This window comes from Mangifera indica, chromosome 8, assembly GCF_011075055.1.
Source record: "Mangifera indica cultivar Alphonso chromosome 8, CATAS_Mindica_2.1, whole genome shotgun sequence".
In the NCBI taxonomy this organism is placed as follows: Eukaryota; Viridiplantae; Streptophyta; class Magnoliopsida; order Sapindales; family Anacardiaceae; genus Mangifera; species Mangifera indica.
Window position 1 is genome coordinate 5,228,242 of NC_058144.1, and position 26,720 is coordinate 5,254,961.

The window sequence follows — 26,720 nt, forward strand, 5'->3', positions numbered from 1 at the left end:
TTGTCTGCTTCTGTTGAAACACTTCAGTTGACTTGACCCTCTCTCCCTCTCCTCCTCATTACTGCTTCCAAGTTTCTTGCTTTTAACCTTTTGTCGTCTCGTCTGTTCACATTTAACGCCATTTTTTTCCTTTTCCTTTACTATATCAACCCATATTACGCGTACCAACAAACATATCTAACTTGCACCAACATAATGGTCTATTTGGCACTTGATTCTTGTGGGATGTTCAGTTTGTATGTTATTGTCATAAACATGAAACGAGTAGGAGAATTTTATTTGGGATCTGATGTGGGAAAAATTTTTCAAGCTGTAAAAGTTAAGGCCGGCTTCTTTGACAGAAATTAGTACAGCTTGCATCTTCTTTGCTTTTGAAAGTTGGCAGGGACCTACCTACCTCGGGAAAATGGGAGTGTTTGTATTATTTGTTTCCTGCGACATTCTGATAATATTTATTTATCACCCACGTGTTTTTTGTTATTGGAATAATTAATTATTTTATTATTTACGTTTATAGAAACTAATATAATTGAGAATGCATTTCCAGAAGCATAATGAATTTTAATTAATTAATTAAAAAAAGTAAAATTTCCCCAATTACTAACTCGTAATTCATCACGTGTGGCAAATATATTTTCGAAGTTGCTTATTCAATCATATCATTAATTACGAAAATATTCAGTCTCTGCCTGATTTAATTTTATTGATAAAAAAGTCAAATAAGACCCTAGTCAAGACCATTTGACCAAGCCTTCATACAGAGAGAATCACTGAGGCCCAAGTTTCTCAACCGATCAAACAATTCTTTTATGGTCAGTCCGTCAAAGGTCCAATTTTCTTATGGCTTGTTGCCTTGGTGGTGAAGCTTTGGCCCTGCTGAAATGACATGGTCAAAAATTCAAGGGAACCTGACCAATGAAACTGGAAAAAAAAAGTACTTCAGAAAAGTTGGACTAAATATTTGTTGTATTATGATTTTTTCTATGGTTACAGAAAATAATTACCTTTGTCATGCATTTTTTACGGTCAGAGGTTTTCAATTGCTTAGCCTTAAAATTATAGATTAATTTTCTTTTATCTGTTTTATTAGAACCTGTTTAAAGGAAAAAGGGCTTAACTTTATTTTTGACCCCCGGAAAAAAGTTTACCTTCCAAATTTTACATATCGTTTGTGAAAACAAATATTTATAACACCTAAAGATGTTTAGAACTTTAGAAGAGGATGGGTAGGGTACAACACAACAGTGGTAACTTTGTGATTAGAATGAGGCTCAAAGTAAAGATGAAGTGTCTTCCAATATACATAGTTCAAATTTAGGCCAAAAGATTTATTTTCACATAAAGTTTAGTTTATTGGTAAATTCTCACTTGTTAAGTTTCGAATATTCAAATGCTTATTTATTAACTAATAAAGTTAACAAAATTAATTAATATTAATTATATAATCGTTATTTAATAAATAAAATTTTATCTAATATTTTTATTTTAGTTTTTAGAAAAATCAGGAGGAAGGGAAAATGTGATCAGAGATGATGGAGTTAGTTGAAAAGTAGTGACAAAAAAAAATTTTAGGTCATTTTTAAAATTTTGAATGAAAAAAAATATTAGATTTTTAAATTAAATAAAAAATGTAATAATTTTTTAATTTTTAATTTTTTTTAATTAACTAATATTTTTATTTTTAATATAAAAATAAATATTTAAGTTTTAAAAAAATTATAAGATGGGAGTTTGAGATTCACGGAACCTGAGGTGAGAATAAGTCTGTTGCCCTTAATTTAAAGGGAAGTGCCTTAACACAGTAATGTCTTAAACGAATGAGAAGGAGAAAATAGAAATAAAATTCCATGGTTGAGCGTGAAAATAGGGGGATGTGCAGCTTGTTCTTGAAGTACAGAACAGACAACAGACACCGTGTGTTTAGAGTTACCACCACGATCGAATCGCTACCAATCTCTATACCAAAGCAATAATCTTTTCTCCTTTCTTTCTCTACAAGCACAGTATTTGGAGACTTGACGCCATGCTAACATCCATTTTACAAGCGAACATTTCATAAACTAAATCATTGTTTCTGCTTTACCAGCCTAACTTCTCTTTTTACGCATCTTAAGAGCTAAGCACCTTTTTGTTTTTGTTTTTGTTTTTTATTCTTTAATTGCTATTTCATTTCTTGTTGTTTTCACTTTTTGACTATCGGCCAATTTTCCTTTTGGGCTCAAAGCATGTCAAAACCTATTTCCAATCAGCCGGTCTAGTTATGCACCGCTGCTAATCCCCATGTCACGCACCTGTGGCAGCATTTATTAAAAGAAGAATTGGGTTTCTTCAAAAAAGCTTCTTTCTTTCTATTTATGTCTAAATCCGCAGATCTTTGCACTTAAAATCCTCATTTTTCAAACATAAAACCTCAGTTCTCTCAAGTGGGTATTTTTGCTTGCTTTAAAAAAGTCCGTCCCCTTCCCATTGTGTATCCAATAGAGATGGTTAAGTTATTGCTGCTTTTCTTATACAAAGAATAAAAGGGGTGAAGCATAAATGCCTCTTCGATGGATCTGTTACCTTAAAACACTATATATAGTTCGATTATTTTTCACTTGAATGCTGTCGTTTGTTCTCCTGAAGTGTACTACACATTGCAAGAAAGTTCAAGAAAATTTTAACAGTTTCTAGCTAGGGTAATTTTTTGGCAGAAGCAGAGATGATTCAGCTGTTGTTTTTGGTTCTTTTTGCTGAGGCTGCTTTGGCTTTTCTTTTATTGGTAAAGATTGGGCCATTGAGAGAGCTTGTGATAAAGAGTTTGGATCAGCTGAAGATGGGGAAGGGTCCCGCTACTGTGAAAACTATCGCCGGTACTATGTCTGTGATTCTTCTGTCAAGCCTCACCAGCATAGTGAAGATCCAAAACAAAGGTGCGAAGCTGGGTACCATGTCACCTATGGATCAGGTTCTTTGGAGAACTCATCTGCTCGAGGCTTCACTCATTGGTATGATTCTGCTTTCTCTGTCGATCTTTTTGTCTTGTGCTTTCTTCTTTAGATATTTTGTTCATCAGATTTTTGTTTTTGTGCCTCATTTAAATTCTCATATGGTACTTAGGGATACTGGCTTAGATGAGAAGTATCGTGCTTTAATTGTAAAGTGAGAAAAATTTAACCCTTTGATGGGGCTTATTTACTATATGATTTCAGAGACTGTATTTTAATATGGTAGATTAATTATTGAATGGTAGAATAACTTTACGAACTTAGCAAACATTAAAGTTTCAGATTTGTCAAGCAAACTATAATACGATCAACAAATCTGAAATAGGTTCAATTTCATCATACTCATGGTTCAATCCCACATTATGTTTAACTGATACTATACAGTTTTGTACACTGATGGACTGTTGTCCTATTAAGTGACAAATTTTGAGGCTTGTTTGAATGTTCAGCTGAATATGTGGTCTCTTTTAGGAAAAAAAAAATCAAGAGTATCAGGCAATTAAACAAAAATCACTTTCTAATTCACAAAAGAACACAAGCTATGGGCCACCAGGTCACCCACTCTACATTTGGTTAATACCAATTACATCTTGTTTTTTTAGCATTAATGCTTTTCTCTTATTCTTCCCCTGCTGAAACATAGATTGACAGTATTTTCCAATGTGATTTTGATGAATTGTATCAATACTAATGTAACTCACAGCTTTCTTTGTGTTTGCATGAATTTATTCAAATGTAAGGAGGTGAATTGTTGAATTGCAAATCTTTCTCGGTGTTGCTTTGAAAATGTCAACCACAGACATATTGCCATAACAACTTCGTGCTTCCATCTCCATCAGTCTCTTAATTAATAAGCTTTTCTCTCGCTTAATCATTTTACCTTTTTGTTTTCTCGCACTCGAATGTGTTGGATTCGTGTTGAATATGGAAGATTTTATGAGTGACTGGTCGCTGTGTGTTGTTGTAAAACTTGTGGCATACAAATTTACATATTTTTTTGACTGAAAACAATTGTCAGTTAGTACATTAAGCCTAAGATGAAATGTGCATCGAATCATTGAAATGTGTAGATACTCTTGTTCTTTGTGTTTTCTAGTTATGTTTTCCCTCTTGCTTGGGTTGTATAATAGTGCAGCTGTATGGTACTCTTTGTGTAACCGGTTCAAAATGTGCTAAGGGTTTGTGAGAGGTTTTCTCCACTTTGAGATTGTATGCTTGTTTCTTTCACTGGCGAGCTGTTACCTTCTTGGGCATGATATTCCTGTGAAGGCTTTTGCTATCATAAAAAAATCCAGCAATCCTCTTGTTCATTTCATGTTTCTTATATCAGTGAAATATATCTGGTGATTGGCATCCTGAAATTTTGTAGAGATTTTCAACCATTGACTTATAACATTATCAATGTTCATTACTGAACATATTTTGATAAGTGTAGCTCATTATTTTAGCTCTGTTACTCATCTATAATGGCCTGAGCTCGATTTTGCAGGTTTTACTCTCTTTCTTGGGTTCATAATTGATCGCCTGCACCATTATCTTACAAAGCTTATTCAGATTAAGGGTAGTGTGGGATCTTCAAAAGAGGAACTTGAACGACTACAAAAAGAAAAAATGAAGCTTAAAGAGAAGGAAGAGAAAGCTTCCAAGGAAATGAAACGGCTGCAAGATGAACTTCAGACTCTATCAGAGGAACTGAAGAAGCTGAAGTTGGAATGTGAAGAGAAGGACAAGAAGATAGAAACTGCTGAAGCCCATGTCATCTCCCTCCAGAAACAATCTGAAGATCTACTGCTTGAATATGACCGTTTGTTAGAAGACAACCAAAATCTTCAGAATCAAGCTCAAGGATACTGGAGTTGAAAAAATTTTGAATGACAACGATAATTCAAGTTTTGAAAATTATGTGATGTTGAATAAACATCTCCAAATTTCACAGAAATGCCCCCTGGTTGGTCATACGGAAGGAGTGAAGGGGCCTAGCGAGTGTTTCGTCTACCAAGTGTTGATGACAATTTGTAATTCTCTTAATCTAGAAATTTTAGTTTCCTCATCTTTTTTTATTTGTAAAAAACCTGGTATAGCAAGTTAGATTTTCCCTGAGATTCAAATCAACTAACTGCTACAGGAGTGTTGGAAATTGTCTGTTATTGTAATCTTAGCTTTTGCTCATTTTAGTTTCAGAAAGACTGTTCAGAATTCATTGGTTTGAGAATAACAGATGGATTAGAAAATTCATAGTGTAGCCTGTATGGGCAGAATGTGAGCATATGAATAAATTATAACACACAAAATCGTCCAGCATTCCGGGATGAAGCTGATGGATTCCATCAGCAGAAAAATGTCCTTCTGAAAGATCAGCAGAAAAAAGTCCTCCTGAAACATTGACTGGTTTTCGTGGCTATGGTCCCTTTGAGTGGATAAACTATAAATTTATGATGAATTTTTAGGTTCTGGGATTAAGGTATTGACCAACAACGAGAGACCAAATCTTAGAAGTGAGAAAGGACTTCGAATTTCTCTCAAGAAATCCCCTCTTTCGTTATTTTGTAGTTGAACTTGGTTGCTTCACGGCTATCTCCACCTATTAAGGTTCAGCTAATGCAAAATTCAATCCTTAGAAGGCATGCTGTTGCTTTCAGCTCTTAATCCAACTTATCCAATATATGCGCTCTCATTCTCCATCACAAAGGCATGGAGCTCTCTGTTCTTCCCAACTACACTAGCCTGGCACTTTCTTCATCCCAGTCGTTTTCATTATCTTCCTTCAGCTACTTCATCGCACTTCTCTCTCATGGCAAAAAGTTTGATACCAACGAATGAATTCCCAAGTCAACCAGTCGGTTCTTATACATACACACAGTCAACATAGTTTGTGGTATATCCATTTTCGATTTCTTGAAGGTGTTGTCCGTTTCTTGATTACATCTTTGATTAACAAGTAATGGCCGTGTTAATGCTATACATACGCATGGCTTCTGTTCTTCGTTAAATTAATTCAATCTCATTTTGAAGTTAAGAATAGATTATTCCACCTGATTTAAACCTTGGGCTTTCTTCCTTCAGCAGTTTACAGTTGGTTTAACATAAGTTTTGATGAATTTGGACGCACATCAACTCGTCAGCAAACTGAAGTTTGCCAAGCAATTTTCAAGAAATTGTTGGAAAATGACTGGCTTTCAGAAAATACAATGCAGCTGTAAGAAGTTTGAGAACACAAAGATGCTCTTTTGGTTTATGGGTTCATAAAAAATGTTCCTGCCCTTCAAAGTTCAGTGATTAATGTTCTCATATCTTTTCTTGGCAAGAAGTCTGCTTCTGTACTAAACTGGATCTAATTTACCCTTTAATGAACTTAATTTGAAAAAATGTTGCAGCTTTACTGTGAGGCATGTGAGCTATTCTTAGCTGAAAGCTAAAATATGAAAAATCGAAGTTAATAAAGAAACCAAAACATTAAAACGTAAACACAACGCCGTCTGTGGGAATCGAACCCACGACCACATGGTTAAAAGCCATGCGCTCTACCGGCTGAGCTAAGACGGCATTGTAGTGTCAGCAATAAAGCAAATACTTTTTGATTTTAATATCTGTGCTATATTTAAACAACCGTGAATAAAGGTGGAGCGCAACCGTAAGCGAGCTTCAGAGCTTAAAGAATGTCAGAAATCTCACCCGAAATATCGGAACCTTCCCAGACTAAAGCTAAAGAAACCGGTGAACCATCGGAAATGGACCTCGAAAGTGTGCGCACCACCAAACCTGGGACGAAGCGGCTCTTCCTGACACTGTCCATCCTATTCTCCTTCCTCCTAGGTAATAATTATCACATTCGCTTTTAGATACACTTACTTATCGCTTTACTTAATTGTTATTATAATTCTGTTCAGGTTTTCCATTCTTATGGAAATCGGTGGAAATCTACCGCTCATCGCTTCCATTTACGGAAATATTGGAACTGGAATCAAACCCATCTTTATTATTCCCATGCAGGTTTCAAGCTGTATTTTTGAACTTTGGTTCAAATCTCAATCCTAACCATCTCCAACTTTCGATTCTGAACCAAATCACCAAACTAAACTCCAATCCCTCCCAATGCGGTTTCTGTACAAATAATCTCAGCCTCTCCGTCAGCGTTGACTCCAATTCTCACTGTGTTCAAACAAATGTAGCTGATAATATCTACCGATGTGGCACCGTCAGCGTGTTTGATTTCGATAATAACGGTAAACATAAGAATGATGAAGATGTTGATGAGTTTTTGAACTCGGTTCTGAAAGTGAAGAATGTTTATAGTGTGGTTGTGGTGAATGGAGATAGAGTTAGGGCAGTGGTGGGGAAGTATAGACATGGGTGGATTGTTGGTAGGGTTGACAAGGGGGAGACAGAAGTTGTGTCGAAAGTTGCAGAGATGTTTGTGAAGGTGTTTGTGAATGGAGGGAGAGAAGAAGGGTTGATTCACGAGGAGTTTATGCCAGTGGGTGCTGATGGCAGGATTGTGCTTTCATTTAATTTGCTGAATGCTGAACCCAATGATTGGGTTTATGATTGGTAAGACTCTTCTATATCATCAGTCTTCTTTTATATTCTCTGTATTGTGGTTCTATTTTGAGTTTCTCATAAATCTATTAAATCAAGAAGAATAAGAAAAATTTAAAAGAGATTATCACTCACGACCTAAAGCATAGTTTCCAATTGGATAATTATTATGAAGTTAAAATACTTTTTTGTTTTATTTAAAGGAAAATTGGAAATCATTATATGATATGCCAAAAAGCTTGGATGGGATACTACAAACATGTTTGAACTTGACTTTAAATTGTTTTCTAGCAAATTTCATCTTCTATTCCCTTGTGTCTGTAGGGATTTCCAAAGAATAGATGAAACTCTGTTGACCCCTATAGCTGAAGTTTTGGGACCTATTGCTGACATAAGTGTAGAAAGTCAGGTAATGTTTCCTTCTTCCTTTTATATTCACCTTCTTTATTTTTTATTTTTAATTTGTTTCTTATTTAGCATTAATCATTTATGCGCTTCTGACAGTGGTTTCACTTTTGTTCTTCCTTCTCGCTTTTAGGTTTTATACCATACACCAAAATTGTCATTTTCCTATTGGGATGAAAAGAAGAAGAGCTACATCTTTAGTACTAAGGATCTTCCTTTCTTTGTATGTTTCTTTTCTTGACTTGTTATGTCTGAAAGTTTACTGGAAATGTTGGAACAATTTTCATGTTAAACAAATGTGTGATGCACACATTAAAGATTGGTTATTTATCATTATTATGCTTTAGTAAGCAAAGAATTTATCATCTTTACTAATAATGCTACTAATCACATTCAATAGGTAAATTCAAATGAGTGGCACCTAGATACTTCAATAGCAGCAGGCGGGCGATCGAAGATATTGCAATTTGTGGTGTATATTCTTTAACTCGTTCTCCATTTATCTATTTATTCATATTAATGTAAAATTCTAGTTGTTGTAGCATGGTTTTATTGAATTTATATGGATGATGGTGTCTACTTAGACTAAATAATGCTTGCCAGCTAAACCTTAATATAATTTGCAGAATTTATATCTGCTCTTTCGTTTGTGCTTTTACCAGTTTTATGCTTTATGCCACTGGCAAAAGCATTTGTTTTTTGCAATTTCTTTTTTTTGTATGATTGATCTTTATAAGACAGTCATGGGACTAATTCTAATTGGATGTGGCAGAGATTTGTGAATAAGTTTCTGTGGATGGGCTTTGAGCTCTACCGAGTAGATCTTGCATAATGTCAATATTTGTTTGTATAAGTGGGCTATATATTCTAGACATTTTTGCACTTTTTTCTTAATTTCATCATTTTCAAGTGTTTTCTCAATTTGTTTTGTATTTGTTAATGAGAGAGATGCTGAAAGTATGTCATCACTTATTAGGAGAGTATTATCTCATTTCAAAGTTCACCATATCAGCTTTTCTTGTGCTACCAGATATATACCATCTGCAAAGGAGTGCCCTCTTCATTTACAGCTTCCAAATGGAGATATTTCTAGAACAAATGGTTTTATATCCCCAGTAAGTTATCATATTTTCATTGTTATCATATTCATGGTTTTCTGTTTCTTATAATTATGATGAGAACTTACAGATGTGGGGAGGTGTTATTGTCTGGAACCCTCGAAGCTGTTTAAAAGATTCTGAAAGTAAGCATACCACCAGGCATACAATGTCCGCTGAGGTTAGAGTTTTATCCATGGTTATTTTTAGCATAGCATTTCTTAAATGAGCTTTAATTTGTCAAATATGTATGGATGCTTACCAGTGCTTTGTTTGGATTTATTCATAATTTATTGTTAAACTATAATTTCAGCTAAGTTCATCAGGAAAAACAAGTGTAAAACATATTTGAAGCTTACTGAATAATATAGTCTAATATACGTGTGATTGATTAGACAATTAGTTGTTGATTCTAATTTTCTCAAAATTGATGTATGCATACTGTGAAACAGGATCTTCAGGAGGTTTTTGAAGTTTTCATGGGGCAGTTCCGGCAGCTTTTTGGTCTTAAATCTGATAACCTGTTTGTAAGTACATCAGACAAATTTCACCTTTTACCCAGTGAAAGAGGCTTCACAGAATGGTAAGGATTACTTTTATCTAGACTTAGCTAAAAAAAACTTGGTGGTTTGACTAATATTATCACATCTCAGATTAACACCTTCTTATATGATTTTGCATATTAAAATTTTTAGCTAGTGTAATGTTGATCGTAGTTGATCTCATGTGTATGTATATGTTTTTTGGGATAATATTGTTGATAGTAATTTTGAAGGCAGTTAAGTGCAGTCATTATTATATTATTATTAATTTCTTTTTTTTTTTTGGTTCTTCTGTAGGGAATTGGATGTCTTGTCACGGCAGCATTCATGCTTTAATCTTCATTCATGTGCCACAACACTCGGGTCCCTTTCTAGATTGGTGTGTGCAGCATTAATCAAATGATACTCCCTCTCATTTTGTCAGTTTTTCTGATGCAAGTACAATGAACTTATTTTTTCAGGTTCAATCACTACCAAGGATGATTATTATGGATGAAATAGGAAAACAGGTGAGTTGCCCAGTGGCTTTGTTGATTGAATAGTAATTTGAATATTGAATCTGGTTCAAGATTTTTGACGGTTGCAAATTTATTACATATTTAACTGTTAAAATACATGTTCCCATCTTTAGTGAGTAAATATAAAAAGAAAGGAAGAAAAAAAGAAATTGCTAATAAAGAGCAATGGGGTCATACATTTAGAAAAGTAAAAAAGACAAAGCAAACATATATTCACATGATTGATGCAGAGAATATTATTATTTATTGTACTTTACTATTGCTGAATTACATTTCAGGTTAATTTGTGATCTATTATTCTTAGTCATTGCACATTGCCCTTTCTCTGTTACCTAGGGTCTTAGTTGCATGTGAATTTACATTGTTGTCTGATTGAGTTGTCAAGTTGTAATATTCCATGTCTAAACTCTATAGGAGCTAACTTTATCTAGTGTTGGGCTGTACAATTATTCTTGTTATGTTTGAATCCCTGCAATTTTGGTTTATTTATGAGATCTTGATGTTTCAAGTTTTTGTTCTGACATGGTTAAGGAGCTGATTGCATGTTGATCTGTGTGATCTCCATGCAGGTTAAATTTTCACTCGAGGCAGCGAAACTGGCCCAGAATAATGCCTCCTTAGGGGTTTATGAAGCTTCAGCTGGTATGTTTCTGCTTTTACTTTTAGGTTCTGATTTGTTTTGGGCTTCAATTTTGAAGACTGCTGCTGCATTTCCTATCAGCAACGAATGAGCCTAACAAAATGACCATCCTTTTCATCAGTTTCTTCAAGGAAAGCAAGGTCCCTGGCAGAGGATGCTTTTTTTCACCCTTCTATTATGTCTGTCAGTTACTACTCATTTGAGCACTGTTTTGCAGTATACTCGGTTAGTTTCTCAGCACTGTTTTGCAGTCTACTGTTTTTTGTATGATCCTGCTGAAATTTTTTCATATAAACTAAGTATAGATAAATACTCATTATAAACAACTAAGTATAGATAAATACTCAATAGATGATATCAAAAGGTGTATGCAAATCTAGTTTGCATTACCATGGTTAAGTAAAACACTTTGCATTATCGGTAAGAATTTCCTTTTTCTTTATATGAACGGTTATAAGTACTACTGTTGTATGAAAACGAGGAGGAACTCCTGAGCCATGTGCCTTGTAACGAATGGAAGTTTCAGAACATATTGCATTGAAAAATTTTTCTTGAATTTATTTATTATTATTTTATACAAATCCTTTTTAATTATGAGCAACTATCCTTTTGCTTCCCCTTAGATAAAAATTGTGGCCAAACTTGTTTATCTTCAAAAAGTTATGTTATTTTGGTCCAAACATGTTCAATCTTTAACCTTGGCAATTTGTTTTTTCCTACTTTCATGTGCACATAAATTGCCATACTGCCCAATTACTGAACTTTTACCTTCCGTAGAAAACAGATTGCTAACAAGAAATGGCTTGAGTTGATCATGTAGTGAATCATTGACTATTTTCTTTTAACATGTCTGTTTGAGATTCTCCTATATAATGTGCTTTTTTACTTGTATTTGCACAGCCATTTTTTTTGCCAGTTTCGATGCATATCCTCCTTGCTGCCCTGAGAGAATGGAAAAGATACAAGCAAGAAAAAGCTAAGTACTCGGCATGGAAAGCCAAAGAAAAGACACAGTCTTAACTATTTCCTAGATTCTACAACTGGAGAAATAGATGTCTTATTGTGAAACAAACTGAATTCAGTCAGCAGCCACGGTCTCCGTATGGATGGTGGACGGTCCATGTAATTTCACTTATACTTTTGATAGATTTTTGGTATAGATGAGTGTACAAGTTTTGAAATAGTGCGCTTGGGTACATTTTTTATAGAGTAAATTTAGTGCATTTGTCCAACTTCGTCATGAATGATGGATACATGCCACCTTTCTCCCATTTTCGTTTGATCATGGTAATTTTGATTTTGAATGAGCTTAAGCCAAGAAGCTTTCAAATTTTCAAAAGGCCAAAGGGCTATTTCTCACCCAAAGTATGTTATTTTTTCAAGTTTTTTTCTATTAATTTTGAAAATCTCATTTACCTATTTGTAGACGGTTAAAATTAACGGTTTCAAAGACAAAATCGTTATTTTGTCTGTATTATTAAAAATAAACTTAAATTTTATTTTATTTTTTTTTCTAAACCTTAAAAACTAATATTTTTTTTTAATCTAAATTTTCAAAAACAATATTTTTTCTCTTAGGTTTTCAATTTTTCAGATTCAACTTCTTGATGACATTTCTTTCTCTTTGGCGACATCTCTTCCTCTTCGGTGTAACCTCCTTCTGACGGTTCTCTTGAGCATCGTAGTCAACAAAATTCTCATCTCTGTTTTCGAATGAAGACGATTTGTTTTTGTCTCGTTTTCATTGACGACAATACCCAGGAGAACCGTCAGAAAGAGACAACACCAGAAAGAAAGAGACATCACCTGGAGGCCGTCGGAGACGAAGAAATGTCGTTGAAAAAGTAAATCTGGAAATTGAAAACCCTAAGAGAGAAAATATTATTTTTGAAAACTTAGATTAGAGGAAAATTGTTAGTTTTGAGGGTTTAGAGGGAAAAATGATATAACTAATAAACTCAGTTAATTTTAACAACCGATAGGTAGGTAAATGAGATTTTTAAAGTTAATAAGAAGAAACTTAAGAAAACAATATATTTTGGGTGGGAAATAGTGCTTTAGCCTTTTCAAAATGTTATCTCACGGGTCGTGCGTCCTAGCTTATAAAATGTTGGCTAAGAACCAAGATTTCCTCGACGCCCCAAGGCCCCAAGTCTTTTCTCTGAAATTTGTAACACTCATTTTTCCCATTCCATGAAATAGAATGCATGAATGTGGATTCATGAGAATGAAAGAGTCATCATAAAATAAAATAACAGCATCGAGCTAATATAACAACGCTGTATATCCATCAATTAAAAAATTTCTACTGATTCCCAAACTATCAATTCCACTTCACATATGACAATCTTGCCAAATGGAGAAAAAAATATAATAACAAAGGAGAAAAATTTTACGTTTCAGAATTCCAGCTCTAGGCAAATATAGAGAACAGCAAGCTACATCCCAAAATGTCAGCCTCTAGATTCCAGTGCCAATAGTATCTTCTTTCTTGGGCCCTGAAACCGCAAAAATTCACTGAAAAACAGGACAAGAACAAAGACACAAAGGCCATGGATCTCAACGATGACTTATCTTTCATTGACAGACAAGCACAAATAGAAAAACATATGGCAGAGACTCCGGGTATGGAGGGAATTGGGCGGGCTACAAGCTCGATGAAGTAAAAACAATGAACACCAATGAATGCACTTCTAAGGAGAAATAGCAAACAACCAACTGTGAGCTCTTGTGATTTAGACAAAGGCAGCAGAATCGTGCTTGAATTAGAGATGATCCCATCTGGCACTGAAACGCTTATCATAGAGTTACAGTAATGTTTGAGTATCTAACCTATGGCTAACGCCTTGATCACTAGACCAAGGATCAAAGCAGGTTTACAGCTTAGATTTAACTCTTAGTCGGATCAAGGAAATGCCCTCCCTGAAAGTATAGCAAGCAACACACAACTTACTTAACAAACAATAAAAATCCTTAAAACCGAACAAAAAATTATCAACTGGGAAGAAGTTGATACTATCAGTACATTTCAAAGAGAAAGAATAGATGGTCCTATTTTTCAATCCTTATATAAGTCACTTTCATTTTTAAAACCCAAATTCCAACTATTGAAAACTATCCAAGGAGATTTTCAATTCACTACTCTTCCTGCAGTACAAATGTATTCCCTTGTAATACCATGACAATTTTCACGTTGCATAAATAAGCAAGAGAAATTTTAGAATCAAAATATAGTCAGCATATATAACCTGGAAAATGTAGAACAGATGCTCATGGTGCCAGTATTTGAAGACAGCCAATAAATTATGTTAAGGAAAGAATTAGACCTTTTCAAAATTTGGTCAGGTCAACCACCCAAAAGTTGGTAATACAATCACATACCACAACAGGAACTTTAAGAAAGCAGGACTTCATCAGAACACAGACTCCTGTATCTTAAAAGACATGAATTTGCTTAAATTACTTTAATGACTCTTCCGGGCCTAGCCACTGACAAGGATAATTTTGAGTGTGAGGAAAGCATTGAAAGCATTACAAGGTAGATGCTGATCAATAAAGGGAGATTGGCTGTGATTCGATGTTAAACAGTTGGCCAAGGACCCAAAGAGAGGGTAACTCAAATTCATTTCTCACTTTCAAATTTATATATTTAGAATGAAATTTGCTAATATCATATATTTGCTGTACTGAAATCACAAAACCACACATATTGCAGCTGAAAGCCCAATTTAGATTACCATAGGTATTCCTATAGCCTTGAGGTCCTCATCAGTCATATGTACAAGAGCTGTCATATCAACCTACAGAAACAGGAGCATGTCTCAAAGTATAAGACAATACTCCATAAGGAAATGAAGGGAAATAACAAATAATATCAACAAATTTACACAATATAGAAGAATGCCATACCTCCTCGGCTTGAAAAGTAATGGAATACTTCTCAAGACCCAATGATCGCAAAAACCCACCAACTGATGTCTCAACCTGCACGAAAAGAAGCGGGGTTTAGAAACTAAAAAGCAATTACACATCTGTTTAAATGCAGAAAAAGTACTGTAAAGATCATTACTTATATTTAAATCATGAAAATAGGAAAAGAGAGATTCTTTTCCACTAAAAAATTTAGGTGTAAAGACGGTATAAATTGTTTGTTAGTAATTACCAAGTAACAACAAATATAACACACTACTGCATACTGGATGTATAGAAGCAAACATGACCACTCATCTATCAGAAAATAACGCAAAACAACTGTCATGCAATTCCTTCCTAATACAGTAATAAACAGGATTATGTTTGACTCTACAGGAATGTTGGCCAGAAATTATAACCTAAGTTGCACCAAAAACTGACCTAAAGCAGCAGTCATCCTAACAACTTAGTAGTGAATGCCAAAAATTAATATCAAAAGGAAACAGAACTTATGCCTTCTGCTGAACTTTCTTTCTCAGAGCTGGATCAGCAACTCTTCTGGTCTCTGTCTCTGAAGCTTCAGCAGCAACACTCTTTCTGGCCGGTTTAGCAGCCAGCAAATTTGGTTTTGGCGGATCAGAGTTCACCAGTTGTGAATTCATTGTCCCAGATAACTTTTCACGAAGATCTTGCACACCTGAAGTACTCTTTCCACTTTGAGATACTTGTTGTATACTTTTCTTTTGGAGCTTTAAACGAAGATCTCGGACACCAACCATTCGATCTTCACAGGCCATTAACACAGTCAAAATTAATTAGAGATCATATAGTTGCATCCAAGAATAGTTACAATTTAGTTCCAAGTTATTGTTCCACAGTCAATCCATACTTGAAACTTGACGTTCATCATCGTCATAAAGATCATGTTCCCACTTGTCGTCTTGCCTCTGCCTGCAAAGCACAATACCCTGTTTTGAGTTATACACATGAATTTGACCTCAAAATTGTGAGTGAAGAACCAATTTTGCTAATAAGAAGAAACAACTGGAATTTGTAAAATCATCAGACAGCAAAAGATATGAGATTTCAACTTAGAAATCTAAGTATTGAAATCTCGGTATATAACACAAGTGGGAATAGGAATAAATCTCATGAAGAAAGAAAAAAACAATTCACAGGAATTTTTTCCTTTTTCTAAAATAAATATTTATAATTAGAGAAAGAAACAAGTGTATTACATCTTTCTTAATTCCATTCTGATCCTCGTCTGGTCCTAAATTGTTGGATCTACAATGGCACAAACAAACAAAGAGAACTACACGCCCTTCCAATTCTAACTTTCTACACACTTATCTGATGCATGCACTGGGAAAATTAGACAACATATCACCTGAAAACTGATAAAATCAAGTCAAATGGCCAATTCTAAAGATAATCTCAATATTAACAAAGCAACTCGTAATCAGTTATAACTATACTACATTTTTTAAATAAGATTGGGTCATTATCATAAAAAAGGACAGTTTCCTTAAATACAGGTTAAGTTAAATGGCTTGGCACATAATGGTGTGAATAGAGAGAAAACGAACCTTTTGCCAGTGATTGATCGCCTGCGAGTAGAGTAGTTAGGAGTGGAATTGCCGTTTAGACGGTCCTTAACTGACCTCTTGGCTGTAGCCTCCACTCGATCAGCGTACATCTTCGTATCTTAAAACTCAAGCCCTAAACCCTTAACTTGAGTGGGCTAACTTGCGCACATGAAAAATGAGATTCTACGGAGAGAGACATAAAACGAAGGGAATGCCGCAGAATAAATAATTTAGTTTTAAGGATTTCAAGTCAGTGCTGAAATTTATTAGCAGCTGAACGATTCCAGAGTTCACAATCACAGCGGCAACAATTTGGAGAAGAGAAAGTGGATCAATGCATAGGCTACGCTGTCGAGACGTGGATGTTAAACGAAGGGAAGCTTTACTCCTAGAACGGCCGGCAATGAAGAAATCAAATCATCCCACTTACCAAAAACATGAACAAATGATACGCACCGTTTTGTACTATTAATTTAACAACTCCATCGAAAAAGAAAAATTTTCAGATTTAATAAATTAAGAGTTTAATTTTAAAATATATAATAAAAAGAGACTCAAATTCAATTTTTTTATACATAAATTTTTTTCTTTTGTTATTTATATTATCTCTTTTGATATTTATTTAATTTTATTGTTAGAATAATAACACATTACTATCTTAATTATTTACATTACAATAGAATTTCAATGATGATGACCTTAAATCTTTTTTTATCCCACCAAATGTTGCTAAGGCATTCAATTTATGGCAACAAAAACAAATCCACTCCTTCAATTAAAACCAAAAAAAAAGATCCTAATCTAAAAATTCCTCTTCTCCCCAATTTCTAATTAATACAAAATTAAGAAACAATCATGAAAGCATAATACACTTGTTTCTCCGAAGTCCAATTTCTTCAAGTTTCTGGCTTCACCGGCCCTCCGTTTCCGAAATAGAAGACACACTTACTGAACAACTCTCTTGCTCAAAAAGTTTCTGTTGAGTGTTATATGCGCTTGGTTTTGGTGTAGGAAGCGGCACCGTTTCATTGAAGAGCATAGAAATGACATCAGCCATGCTTGGCCTATACACTGCATATTCCTGTACGCACAAAAGACCCACATGAATGCATCTTAGGACTCGGGACCTATCGCAGGAATCAGCCATTGTTGGATCTATTAGCTCCACTATTCTTCCATCTCTCCATAGCTGCCAAGTCTGCAACAACCACACCATGTATAAAGAAGGCTGAAACAGTGAAAATATATATAGCAATGAATGTATTTGAGATATTGAGGTGGCTTACAAATCCAACTAAATTCATGGGGCGATCAAGGTCATAATAAATGGTGCTGTTTTTCCTGCCACTGACTATCTCCAACAATAAGACTCCAAAACTGTATACATCTGACTTCTCTGAAAAATTCCCCTCCATGGCATACTCAGGAGACATGTAACCACTGCAGATCAAAATGTTGAATATATTTTAATCCTCAGAATCAATCAATAATAGGAAAAGTTTTAGCAATTATTCATTGGTGGACTAAGGTTTACTTACTATGTTCCAACAACTCTATTAGTATTTGCTTCAGATTCATGTCGACCAAAAATTCTGGCCATACCAAAATCAGAAATTTTGGGGTTCATATCATCATCAAGCAAGATGTTACTGGCTTTAAGATCTCTGTGGATAATTCTGAGCCTGGAATATTTATGCAAATAAAGTAATCCTTGAGCAACTCCATCAATGATTTTGTACCGTCTCTTCCAATCCAAGAGCTCCCTTCTCGTTGGTTCTGCAAAAAGTTTTTACATTCAGTATTTTTTTCCAACTATACAGCAAAGCAAATATATGAAGCTGAAGAATGGTGCAGGTGCAGACCAAAGAGGAAGAAGTCCAAGCTTTTGTTAGGCATGAATTCATAGATAAGCATCTTTTCTTCTCCTTTAACACAACCACCCAAAAGTCTAACGAGATTCATGTGTTGGAGTTTTGCTATGAGCAATAGTTCATTCTTGAACTCCACCAATCCTTGCCCAGAACTCCCGGAGAGCCTCTTTACTGCTATTTCTTGCCCCTCAGGCAATTTTCCCTGAAATTACGATAACACAGTAAACTTTTAAGTTAAAATCATCAAACAGAAAATGCATGCATTTTTCATTTTTGTTAGTAGATGTATCAAGATTTACCTTATATACAGGACCAAAACCACCCTCCCCAAGTTTATTTTCAGTTGAAAATTCATTGGTAGCTGCTGTTATAGAAGCAAAAGTGAAGACTTTCAAATCAGGATCTTTCTTCCCGGCATTGCCACTCTCTTTTGTTTCATTAGCAATTAATTCCAATAATATATTTTCTTCTCTACTCTCCTTGTCCCCTGTATTATTTAGATTCATGGTCAGAACCACTACTTCTCCCATGGTGAATACATTAATATTATTGGTGAATGGTATAAGAAAGGATATAACTACATACTTTGCAGTTTCTTTCTTCTCAAATAGCATAAGAAGCCCAAGCTAAGTATTACCAAAACACCAGCAACTGCAATGAGGAGCCACATCCACCATTTCTCTAAACAAAAGGAGCACAGTTTTATTACAATTAGGATAATATTAACCATGCAACTGGGTGAGGTTCACAAGTTGGCAAATATGAGAAGAGAAAGAGATTCTGACTATTACCATTTCCTGATGAGTTGCTTGGTGATGGTGGCACTGCTGAACTTAGAACATAAGGCATTCTCCCATTAGTTTCAGTTGTTGTAAAGTTTACATCTGTATTCCATAATTGACATCCCGTTCCATCTGTGTTGAGAGTATTATAGCCAATACAGGAACATTCATTCCAGCATCTAGTCCAACAATCGCTTAAACCAATGCTTACATTATCGTCAGACAAATAGGCTGATCCATCAAAAACACCTATTTGTGGAACAAAGGGATCATCTCTACTTCTGCAGGTTGGTTCTGACATCACACAGCCTGATAATCCATAGCATACACCATATGTAAGAAGATTGCTAATTGCTCCCTTTTCATCCAAGACCAACCTTGAAGTACTCCCATCAAGAACAGAATATGTGAAGTAGCTCTCATTCTGGTTAGAAACATAGCTAAATTTAAGTTTACCCTGCGACCCACGAACGTCCTCAAAGATCCCACTACTCAAGTTCAAGCTCCCACTTCTCCAGTAGATATCTCCTCGGCGTCTGGCAATGAGTTGCCCACTACCAGAACTGTTGCTCCACTCGAGGGTAAAAGTACCAGGGGTAGCTATTTGTTGGCTTAACCAGGAAGTAAGAAACCAAGTTTGCCCAGTTTGGAAGTTAACCCCTAGTTTCATTCCAGGCAATAACGTGTTAGTAGGAAAATCAAAGCTTTGCCACAAAACCTGTTTAGCAGATCCATCAGGATTCAATTCTCTCAACTCAAAATTGCCAGAATCCTCAAGGGTTGCCGTTGAGTTCTCAGCCGCTTGATTTGAATTCAAAGCAATTGTGCTCCCTTCACTCTGCATAATCTTCAATACGCCGTCCGCATCCATGGTGAGGTTCCCGCTTCTTCCATATAAAGGACTGGTTGGGTGAGCAACCCATACAACGTTATTGGGGTCATCTTTATACCAGATTCCCAAGTAACGGTGAGCAGCATTTAAGGGGTTGAAAAAGCCTAAAATGAATCTGCCATCAGCCGAAGTAAGTTGGTCAGCGAATTCAAGCACTTCCCCAGGCTTAATGGTGTCTCTAACTCCCTGTGCTTGAACGAACAAAGTTGGTGCTTTGCTGAAACATAGCAAAATGAAGAGAGAAACTGTTATGTTCAGGCACAGTTTGCAGGTGGCCATTGTTGAGGTTGCTTCAGTTGTTCGATGTCTATAATTATACGTTACATTGTTTGACGTTAAATTTGACTAGTCAAGTTTTGGTCAACCTTTGAAAAGAACATGAAGAATTTTCAATTTCCGTGTTTTAGAAATTCAAGTAACTTGTTTTTTTAATAATTAAAAAAACTGCCGCCACATTTGATGCGGCGTAAATCTTTGCATGGCATCCAGGTGTAGTGAATTTAGACTCTTGATTGAATTTCAAAGTCATTGTGGTGGCATTTGATTTTTTTCAATTGACAATGATGCATTAATAAATAATCAATTCACACAACACAATGCAACTAGAGAAGATTTAATTTTCCAGGGATGGGTTTTTTTTTTTTTTTTACATTCTTTTTCCAAATTTTAGAAGCATAAACAGTAGATAGTTAATGAAAGAACTTTCAGTTTTTCTGTATCCAATTTTCTTTCAAGTTTTTGGACCCGAGTCGCATAACTGGTTAGTGGAACAAATCTCTTTTATCCACTGAGAAGTCCGAAGAAGGGATTTGTCATTGCAGATCTTATTAGGGCCCCAGCTGAGTTTAATGTCACGAGGAAGAAACAAGAAGCTGTCCTCTTCAATTCTCTCAAACCCGCAAAGCTCAAGAAATTCTGTTCCTCCCTCCAAACTTCCAACTCGTTCCTGTTTAAAATGATCAGAAAGAATGCGTTAGTAAGTCTTGTAAAAAACTTGGACGAACCTACAAGTTGCCTTGAAATTGACAACCCTAATCTCTAAAGAGGTTTAAAGTAGTCTGTCCGAATTTCAGTTAGTTACAGAAGCCAGGATGAAGCTTTATCAACACAACCTATGGATTCTCAGCTTACCTGGAAAAATGGGTTGCTTAGTCCAATCTTCCTGAATTTTTCTTCATTAGGATTCTTTACAACATTTCCCACATAAATCAACAGAGTTTGGAAGGCCCTTTTGACTATTGGATATCATTGGTGTATAGGGATGTCATCCAACCCAAAAAGTCAAACATGCTCATTCTTTGTTGTTTTAAAGTATCCAAATTCGATATAACAAAATATAACTATTGAATATCATTGGTGTATAAGAGTTTGACTTGAGTTCATATGTTATTGCATGTCCTATAAGCTTTAAAAATATAATGAAGTTAAGGATCAATGGTATTTCATAGCATACTACATAACAATGCATCAATCCTAGTCCATATAGTTTTATCGGATATAATATTTTCAGCCCTCTCAGTGAGTTGGCCTTCAAGACCTTGTCCAATGCATCATAATTTAACGAATGCAACCCGTGAGGTATAATTATTGTTCTCTATTAATTTTTCCGTAGTAATTACTGGAAGAAAATTAAAGGGAAAGATAGAACTTGGTTTGAAGCTCTCAATGGACAAGATGAATCATAAAACAGAGAATGAAAGAAGCTTTCTAAAGAAAAGTGAAGATTCAGAGCAACCAGGGCTAACAAAACTGATAAGAAGTCTATTGAATACTGAGAGACAACTTCTGGGTGTGTGAACGGTGGAGGAGCTTTTTGGTGACATCACTAGCGACGCGTTCAACAACTAATGGAGATGGGTCTTCAAAAAAAATGATCACCGACTTCTTTTGAGTCGATTGACGACGACAGTGTAGTCCCACGCGCGTTGAAACTGTAGATCAAAGATCACGTCCCAAGGAGAAAAAGGCTGATGCGTGCAGTAGATTTTGACATCCGATGATGGCAAGCTCACCACAGATAGACTTGTTGGCGTCGTCTGAGTTCAACGGGAGAAGCGGTGTCGTCGCACGGTTGTTGGAACAGGAAATCAACAATGGAAGGTACTTAAAGAACAAGCGACACGCGGAGGCGCCTGAGGCCATGAACGATGATGCTCCTTTGACGGATTTGTCAATGAGATAATCCTGGTCGCACTAGTATAAGCACGATCACCAAAAAATGACAGAGGCTTGCTGATCGAGGAAACAGTCGAGAAAGGACTTGGATTCATCGAAAACTGAGTTGAGAACGCCAAAAAAATTTTAAATGCCTAATCTAGGCTCTGATGCCATGTGAATTCAAAGAGAATGAGGAAAACATAATAAAAGAATTCAAAATATTGTTTTTTTATATTGATAAAGTGCATAATATTATAAATATACAGTTACAAAGAAGATATAGGAGGAAACAAATTAAATCAAAACCCTAAAATACATATTTTATCCTAAGATGGTTTGATAGCCTTCCTAATATGATAAAATACAGCTCAACAATTGCATCCAAGAATAGTAACAATTTAGTTCCAAGTTATTGTTTCGTAGTCAATCCATACTTGAAACTTGACGTTCATCACTGTCATAAAGATTATGTTCCCACTTGTTGCCTTGCCTCTGCCTGCAAAACACAATACCCTGTTTTGAGTTATACACGAATTTGACCTCAAAATTGTGAGTGAAGAACCAATTTTGCTAATAAAAAGAAACAACTAGAATTTGTAAAATCATCACACAGCAAAAGATATGAGATTTCAACTTAGAAATCTAGGTATATGACAAAAGTGGGAATAAGAATAAATCTCATGAAGAAAGAAAAAAACAATTCACAGGAATTGTTTCCTTTTTCTAAAATAAATGCTTATATTTAGAGAAAGAAACAAGTGTATTACATCTTTCTTAATTCCATTCTGATCCACGTCTGATCCTAAATTGTAGGAACTACAATGGCACAAACAAACAAAGAGAACTACACGCCCTTCCAATTCTAACTTTCTAAACCCTTATCTGATGCATGCACTGGGAAAATTAAACAACATATCACCTGAAAACTGATAAAATCAAGTCATGTGGCCAATTCTAAAGATAATCTCAATATTAACAAAGCAACTCGTAATTAGTTATAACTATACTACATTTTTTAAATAAGATTAGGTCATTATAAAAAAAAAAAAGGGCAGTTTTCTTAAATATAGTTTAAGTTAAATGACTTGGCACATAATGGTATGAATAGAGAGAAAACGAACCTTTTGCCAATGATCGATCGCCTGCGAGTAAAGTTGTTAGGAGTGGAATTGCCTTTTAGATGGTCCTTAACTGACCACATGGCTGCAGCCTCCACTTGATCAGCGTACATCTTCGTATCTTAAAACTCAAACCCTAAACCCTTAACTTGAGTGGGCTAACTTGCGCACATGAAAAATGAGATTCTAGGGAGAAAAAGTCATAAAACGAAGGGAATGCCGCAGAATAAATAATTTAGTTTTAAGGATTTCAAGTCAGTGCTGAAATTTATTAGCAGCTGAATGATTCCAGAGTTCACAATCACAACAGCTGTTGGAAATATATATTGGGCTATCAGAAAACAAGTAATTTCTGCTGGGCCTTTATCCTTTTTTTAGGTTCATTAGGATTCTTATTGATTGGAATTTCTAGTCATCTTTCCGTCTCAGCAAATCTACACGGGATTGTGATGTCCTTCTATGGGATCGCGGGTCTCTTTGTTGGCCGCTATTTGGAAATATATATTGGGTTGTTGGAATGTTGGCGGCTGTTGGAAATTTATATTTGGATGATTTATAAGTGTGGATATTAAAATTTATAATATACAAAATTAATTAATTTGTGTTAAAGTTTAATTCATATACTTATATACCACTCATTTTATTCAAGTTTATTAGATATGAGACTTTTTTTTTTTTTTTATTTGAGTCTTCAACATCCTCACTTAAGTGTTATCATCTAGATTTTTGAGTGGATGTGTTGTCACTTATATCTAAAAATATTTTAGATTGTTAACCCGTAGTTAGACTTGTACTCTAATACCATATCATAAATATATATTAGATTTATAAGTGTAAAAAATAAAATTTATATTATATAAAATTAATTAACTTGTATTAAAACCTAATTCACACATTTATATACTACCCATTTTATTTAAATTTATTAGATATGCTAGTCTCTTCCCTTTTTTTTTTTTTTTAAGTCTCCAACCATGGCAACAATTTGGAGAAGAGAAAGTGGACCAATGCATGGGCTACACTGTCGAGACGTGGATGTTAAATGAAGAGAAGCTTTACTCCTAGAACGGCCAGCAATAGACAATCAAATCATCCCACTTACCAAAAACATAAACAAATGATGCGCACCGTGTTGTAATGCTAGTATTAATTTAGCACTCATATTGGAAAAAAACAAATTTTTGACATAACAAATTAAAATTTTGATATTAAAATATATTATTAAAAAATTTTAAATCTATATTCTTTTATACATAAAATTTTCTCTAGAATTACTCAAACTATCTTCCAGATATTCATTTAATTTTATTTATAGAATAATAAGATATCACAGCCTTAATTATTTGTATTTCAATAGAATTCTATCGGTTATAACCTTAATTATTTTTCTATCCCACAAAACGTTACACAGGCACTTAATTTATGGCAACAAAAATAAATCCTCTCCTTCAATTAAAGACCAAAAAACAGATCCTAATCTTAAAAAGCCTCTTCTCCCCAATTTCTAATTAATACAAAATTAAGAAATAATCATGAGAGCGTAATACACTTGTTTCTCCGAAGTCCAATTTCTTTCAAGTTTCTGGCTTCACCGGCCCTCCGTTTCCGAAATAGAAGACACACTTACTGAACAACTATCTTGCTCAGAAAGCTTCTGTTGAGTGTAAAATGCGATTTGTTTTGGTGTAGGAAGCGGCACCGTTTCATTGAAGAGCATAGAAATGACATCAGCCATGCTTGGCCTATCCACTGCAGAATCCTGTACGCACAGAAGACCAACATGAATGCATCTTAGGACTTGGGACCTATCGCAGGAATCGGCCATTGTTGGGTCCATATCCATTAGCTCCACTATTCTTCCTTCTCTCCATAGCTGCCAAATCTGTAACAACCACACCATGTATAAAGAAGGCTGAAACAGTTGAAATATATATCTAGCAATGAATGTATATTGAGATATTGAGGTGGCTTACAATTCCAACTAAATCCATGGGGCAATCAGGTCATCATAAATGGCGCTGTTTTTCCTGCCACTGACTATCTCCAACAATAAGACTCCAAAACTGTATACATCTGACTTCTCTGAAAAAATACCCTCCCTGATATACTCAGGGGATATGTAACCACTGCAAATCAAAATGTTGAAAATATTTTAATCCTCAAAATCAATCAATGATAGGAAAATTTTTTGCAATTATTCATTGGTGAACTAAGGTTTACTTACTATGTTCCAACAATTCTATCAGTATTTGCTTCATATTCATGTCGACCAAAAATTTTGGCCATACTAAAATCAGAAATTTTGGGGTTCATATCATCATCAAGCAAGATGTTATTGGGCTTAAGATCCCTGTGGATAACTTTAAACCTGGAATATTTATGCAAATAAAGTAATCCTTGGGCAATTCCATCAATGATTTTGTACCGTCTCTTCCAATCCAGGAGCTTCCTTTTCATTGGTTCTGCAAAAGATTTTACAGTCAGTATTTTTTTCCAAGTACAACTATACAGCAAAGCAAATATATGATGCTGAAGAATGGTGCAGGTGCAGACCAAAGAGGAAGAAGTCCAAGCTTTTGTTAGGCATGAATTCGAAGATAAGCATCTTTTCTTCTCCTTCAACACAGCAACCCAAAAGTCTAACGATATTAATGTGTTGGAGTTTTGCCAGGAGTAAGAGTTCATTCTCGAACTCCTCCAATCCTTGCGCAGAACACATGGAGAGCCTCTTTACTGCTATTGCTTGCCCATCAGGCAATTTTCCCTGAAATTACGATAACACAGTAAACTTTTAACTAAAATCATCAAACAGAAAATGCATGCATTTTTCATTTTTGTTAGTAGATGTATCAAGATTTACCTGATATACAGGACCAAAACCACCGACTCCAAGTGTATTTTCAGTTGAAAACCCATTGGTAGCTGCTGTTATAGAAGCAAGAGTGAAGACTTTCAAATCAGGATCTTTCTTCCCGGCATTGCCACTCTCTTTTGTACCATTAGCAATTAATTCCAATAATATAATTTCTTCTCTCCACTCCTTGTCCCCTGTATTATTTAGATTCACGGTCAGAAAGAACCACTACTTCTCCCATGTTGAATACATTAATATTATTGGTGAATGGTATAAGAATGGATGTGACTACATACTTTGGAGTTTCTTTCTCCTCAAATAGCATAAGATGCCCAAGCTAAGTATTACCAAAACACCAGCAACTGCAATGATGACCCACATCCACCATTTCCCTAAACAAAAGGAGCACAGTTTTATTACAATCAGGATAATATTAACCATGCAACTGGGTGAGATTCACCAGTAGGCAAATATGAGAAGAGAAAGAGATTCTGACAATTACCATTTCCCGATGAGTTGTTTGGTGATGGTGGCACTGCTGAACTTAGAACATAAGGCATTCTCCCATTAGTTTCAATTGTTGTAAAGTTTACATCTGTATTCCATAACTGACATCCAGTTCCATCTGTGTTGAGAGTATTATAGCCAATACAGGAACATTCATTCCAGCATCTAGTCCAACAATCGCTTAAACCAATGCTTACATTATCGTCAGACAAATAGGCTGATCCATCAAAAACACCTATTTGTGGAACAAAGGGATCATCTCTACTTCTGCAGGTTGGTTCTGACATCACACAGCCTGATAATCCATAGCATA

At 35.1% G+C, this 26,720-nt stretch overlaps 3 protein-coding genes, 1 long non-coding RNA gene, 1 other non-coding gene and 1 pseudogene across 9 annotated transcripts; 2 read left to right on the plus strand and 4 right to left on the minus strand.

Moving 5' to 3' along the window:
* Window positions 1-1,902: 1,902 nt before the first annotated feature.
* Window positions 1,903-5,167, plus strand: LOC123222784 (B-cell receptor-associated protein 31-like). The gene is made up of 2 exons (XM_044645747.1): window positions 1,903-2,987; window positions 4,477-5,167. Exons 1-2 carry the CDS (start codon window positions 2,702-2,704, stop codon window positions 4,845-4,847), a joined length of 657 nt encoding a protein of 218 aa, XP_044501682.1. The 5' UTR covers window positions 1,903-2,701; the 3' UTR covers window positions 4,848-5,167.
* A 1,290-nt stretch (window positions 5,168-6,457) lies between these two features.
* On the minus strand, window positions 6,458-6,530 carry TRNAK-UUU. The gene has a single exon. It is a non-coding gene; the product is annotated as a tRNA-Lys (tRNA).
* A 55-nt stretch (window positions 6,531-6,585) lies between these two features.
* Window positions 6,586-11,996, plus strand: LOC123222314 (GPI transamidase component PIG-S). The gene is made up of 13 exons (XM_044645005.1): window positions 6,586-6,800; window positions 6,875-7,535; window positions 7,848-7,932; window positions 8,062-8,151; window positions 8,329-8,402; window positions 8,959-9,043; window positions 9,117-9,206; window positions 9,478-9,608; window positions 9,865-9,946; window positions 10,029-10,076; window positions 10,655-10,727; window positions 10,847-10,950; window positions 11,626-11,996. Exons 1-13 carry the CDS (start codon window positions 6,644-6,646, stop codon window positions 11,743-11,745), a joined length of 1,800 nt encoding a protein of 599 aa, XP_044500940.1. The 5' UTR covers window positions 6,586-6,643; the 3' UTR covers window positions 11,746-11,996.
* A 995-nt stretch (window positions 11,997-12,991) lies between these two features.
* LOC123222814 (ankyrin repeat and SAM domain-containing protein 6-like) lies at window positions 12,992-16,722 on the minus strand. 5 transcript variants are annotated; one of them, XM_044645784.1, is made up of 7 exons: window positions 16,227-16,722; window positions 15,876-16,027; window positions 15,529-15,588; window positions 15,153-15,435; window positions 14,635-14,709; window positions 14,463-14,525; window positions 12,992-13,223 (listed from the first exon to the last, which is right to left on the minus strand). In XM_044645784.1, exons 2-7 carry the CDS (start codon window positions 15,890-15,892, stop codon window positions 13,179-13,181), a joined length of 543 nt encoding a protein of 180 aa, XP_044501719.1. In that variant the 5' UTR covers window positions 15,893-16,027; window positions 16,227-16,722; the 3' UTR covers window positions 12,992-13,178. The 5 variants fall into 5 exon arrangements, with proteins under 5 accessions (XP_044501719.1, XP_044501720.1, XP_044501716.1 ...); XM_044645785.1 differs by having other exon boundaries at window positions 15,153-15,421; window positions 15,527-15,588; window positions 16,227-16,721; XM_044645781.1 differs by lacking the exon at window positions 15,876-16,027 and having other exon boundaries at window positions 14,638-14,709; window positions 16,227-16,720.
* Window positions 16,723-16,908: 186 nt separating this feature from the next.
* Window positions 16,909-26,710, minus strand: LOC123223422 (annotated as a pseudogene).
* Window positions 22,138-23,346, minus strand: LOC123222815. Its single transcript, XR_006503718.1, has 2 exons — window positions 23,050-23,346; window positions 22,138-22,424 (listed from the first exon to the last, which is right to left on the minus strand). It is a non-coding gene; the product is annotated as an uncharacterized LOC123222815 (long non-coding RNA).
* Window positions 26,711-26,720: the final 10 nt, after the last annotated feature.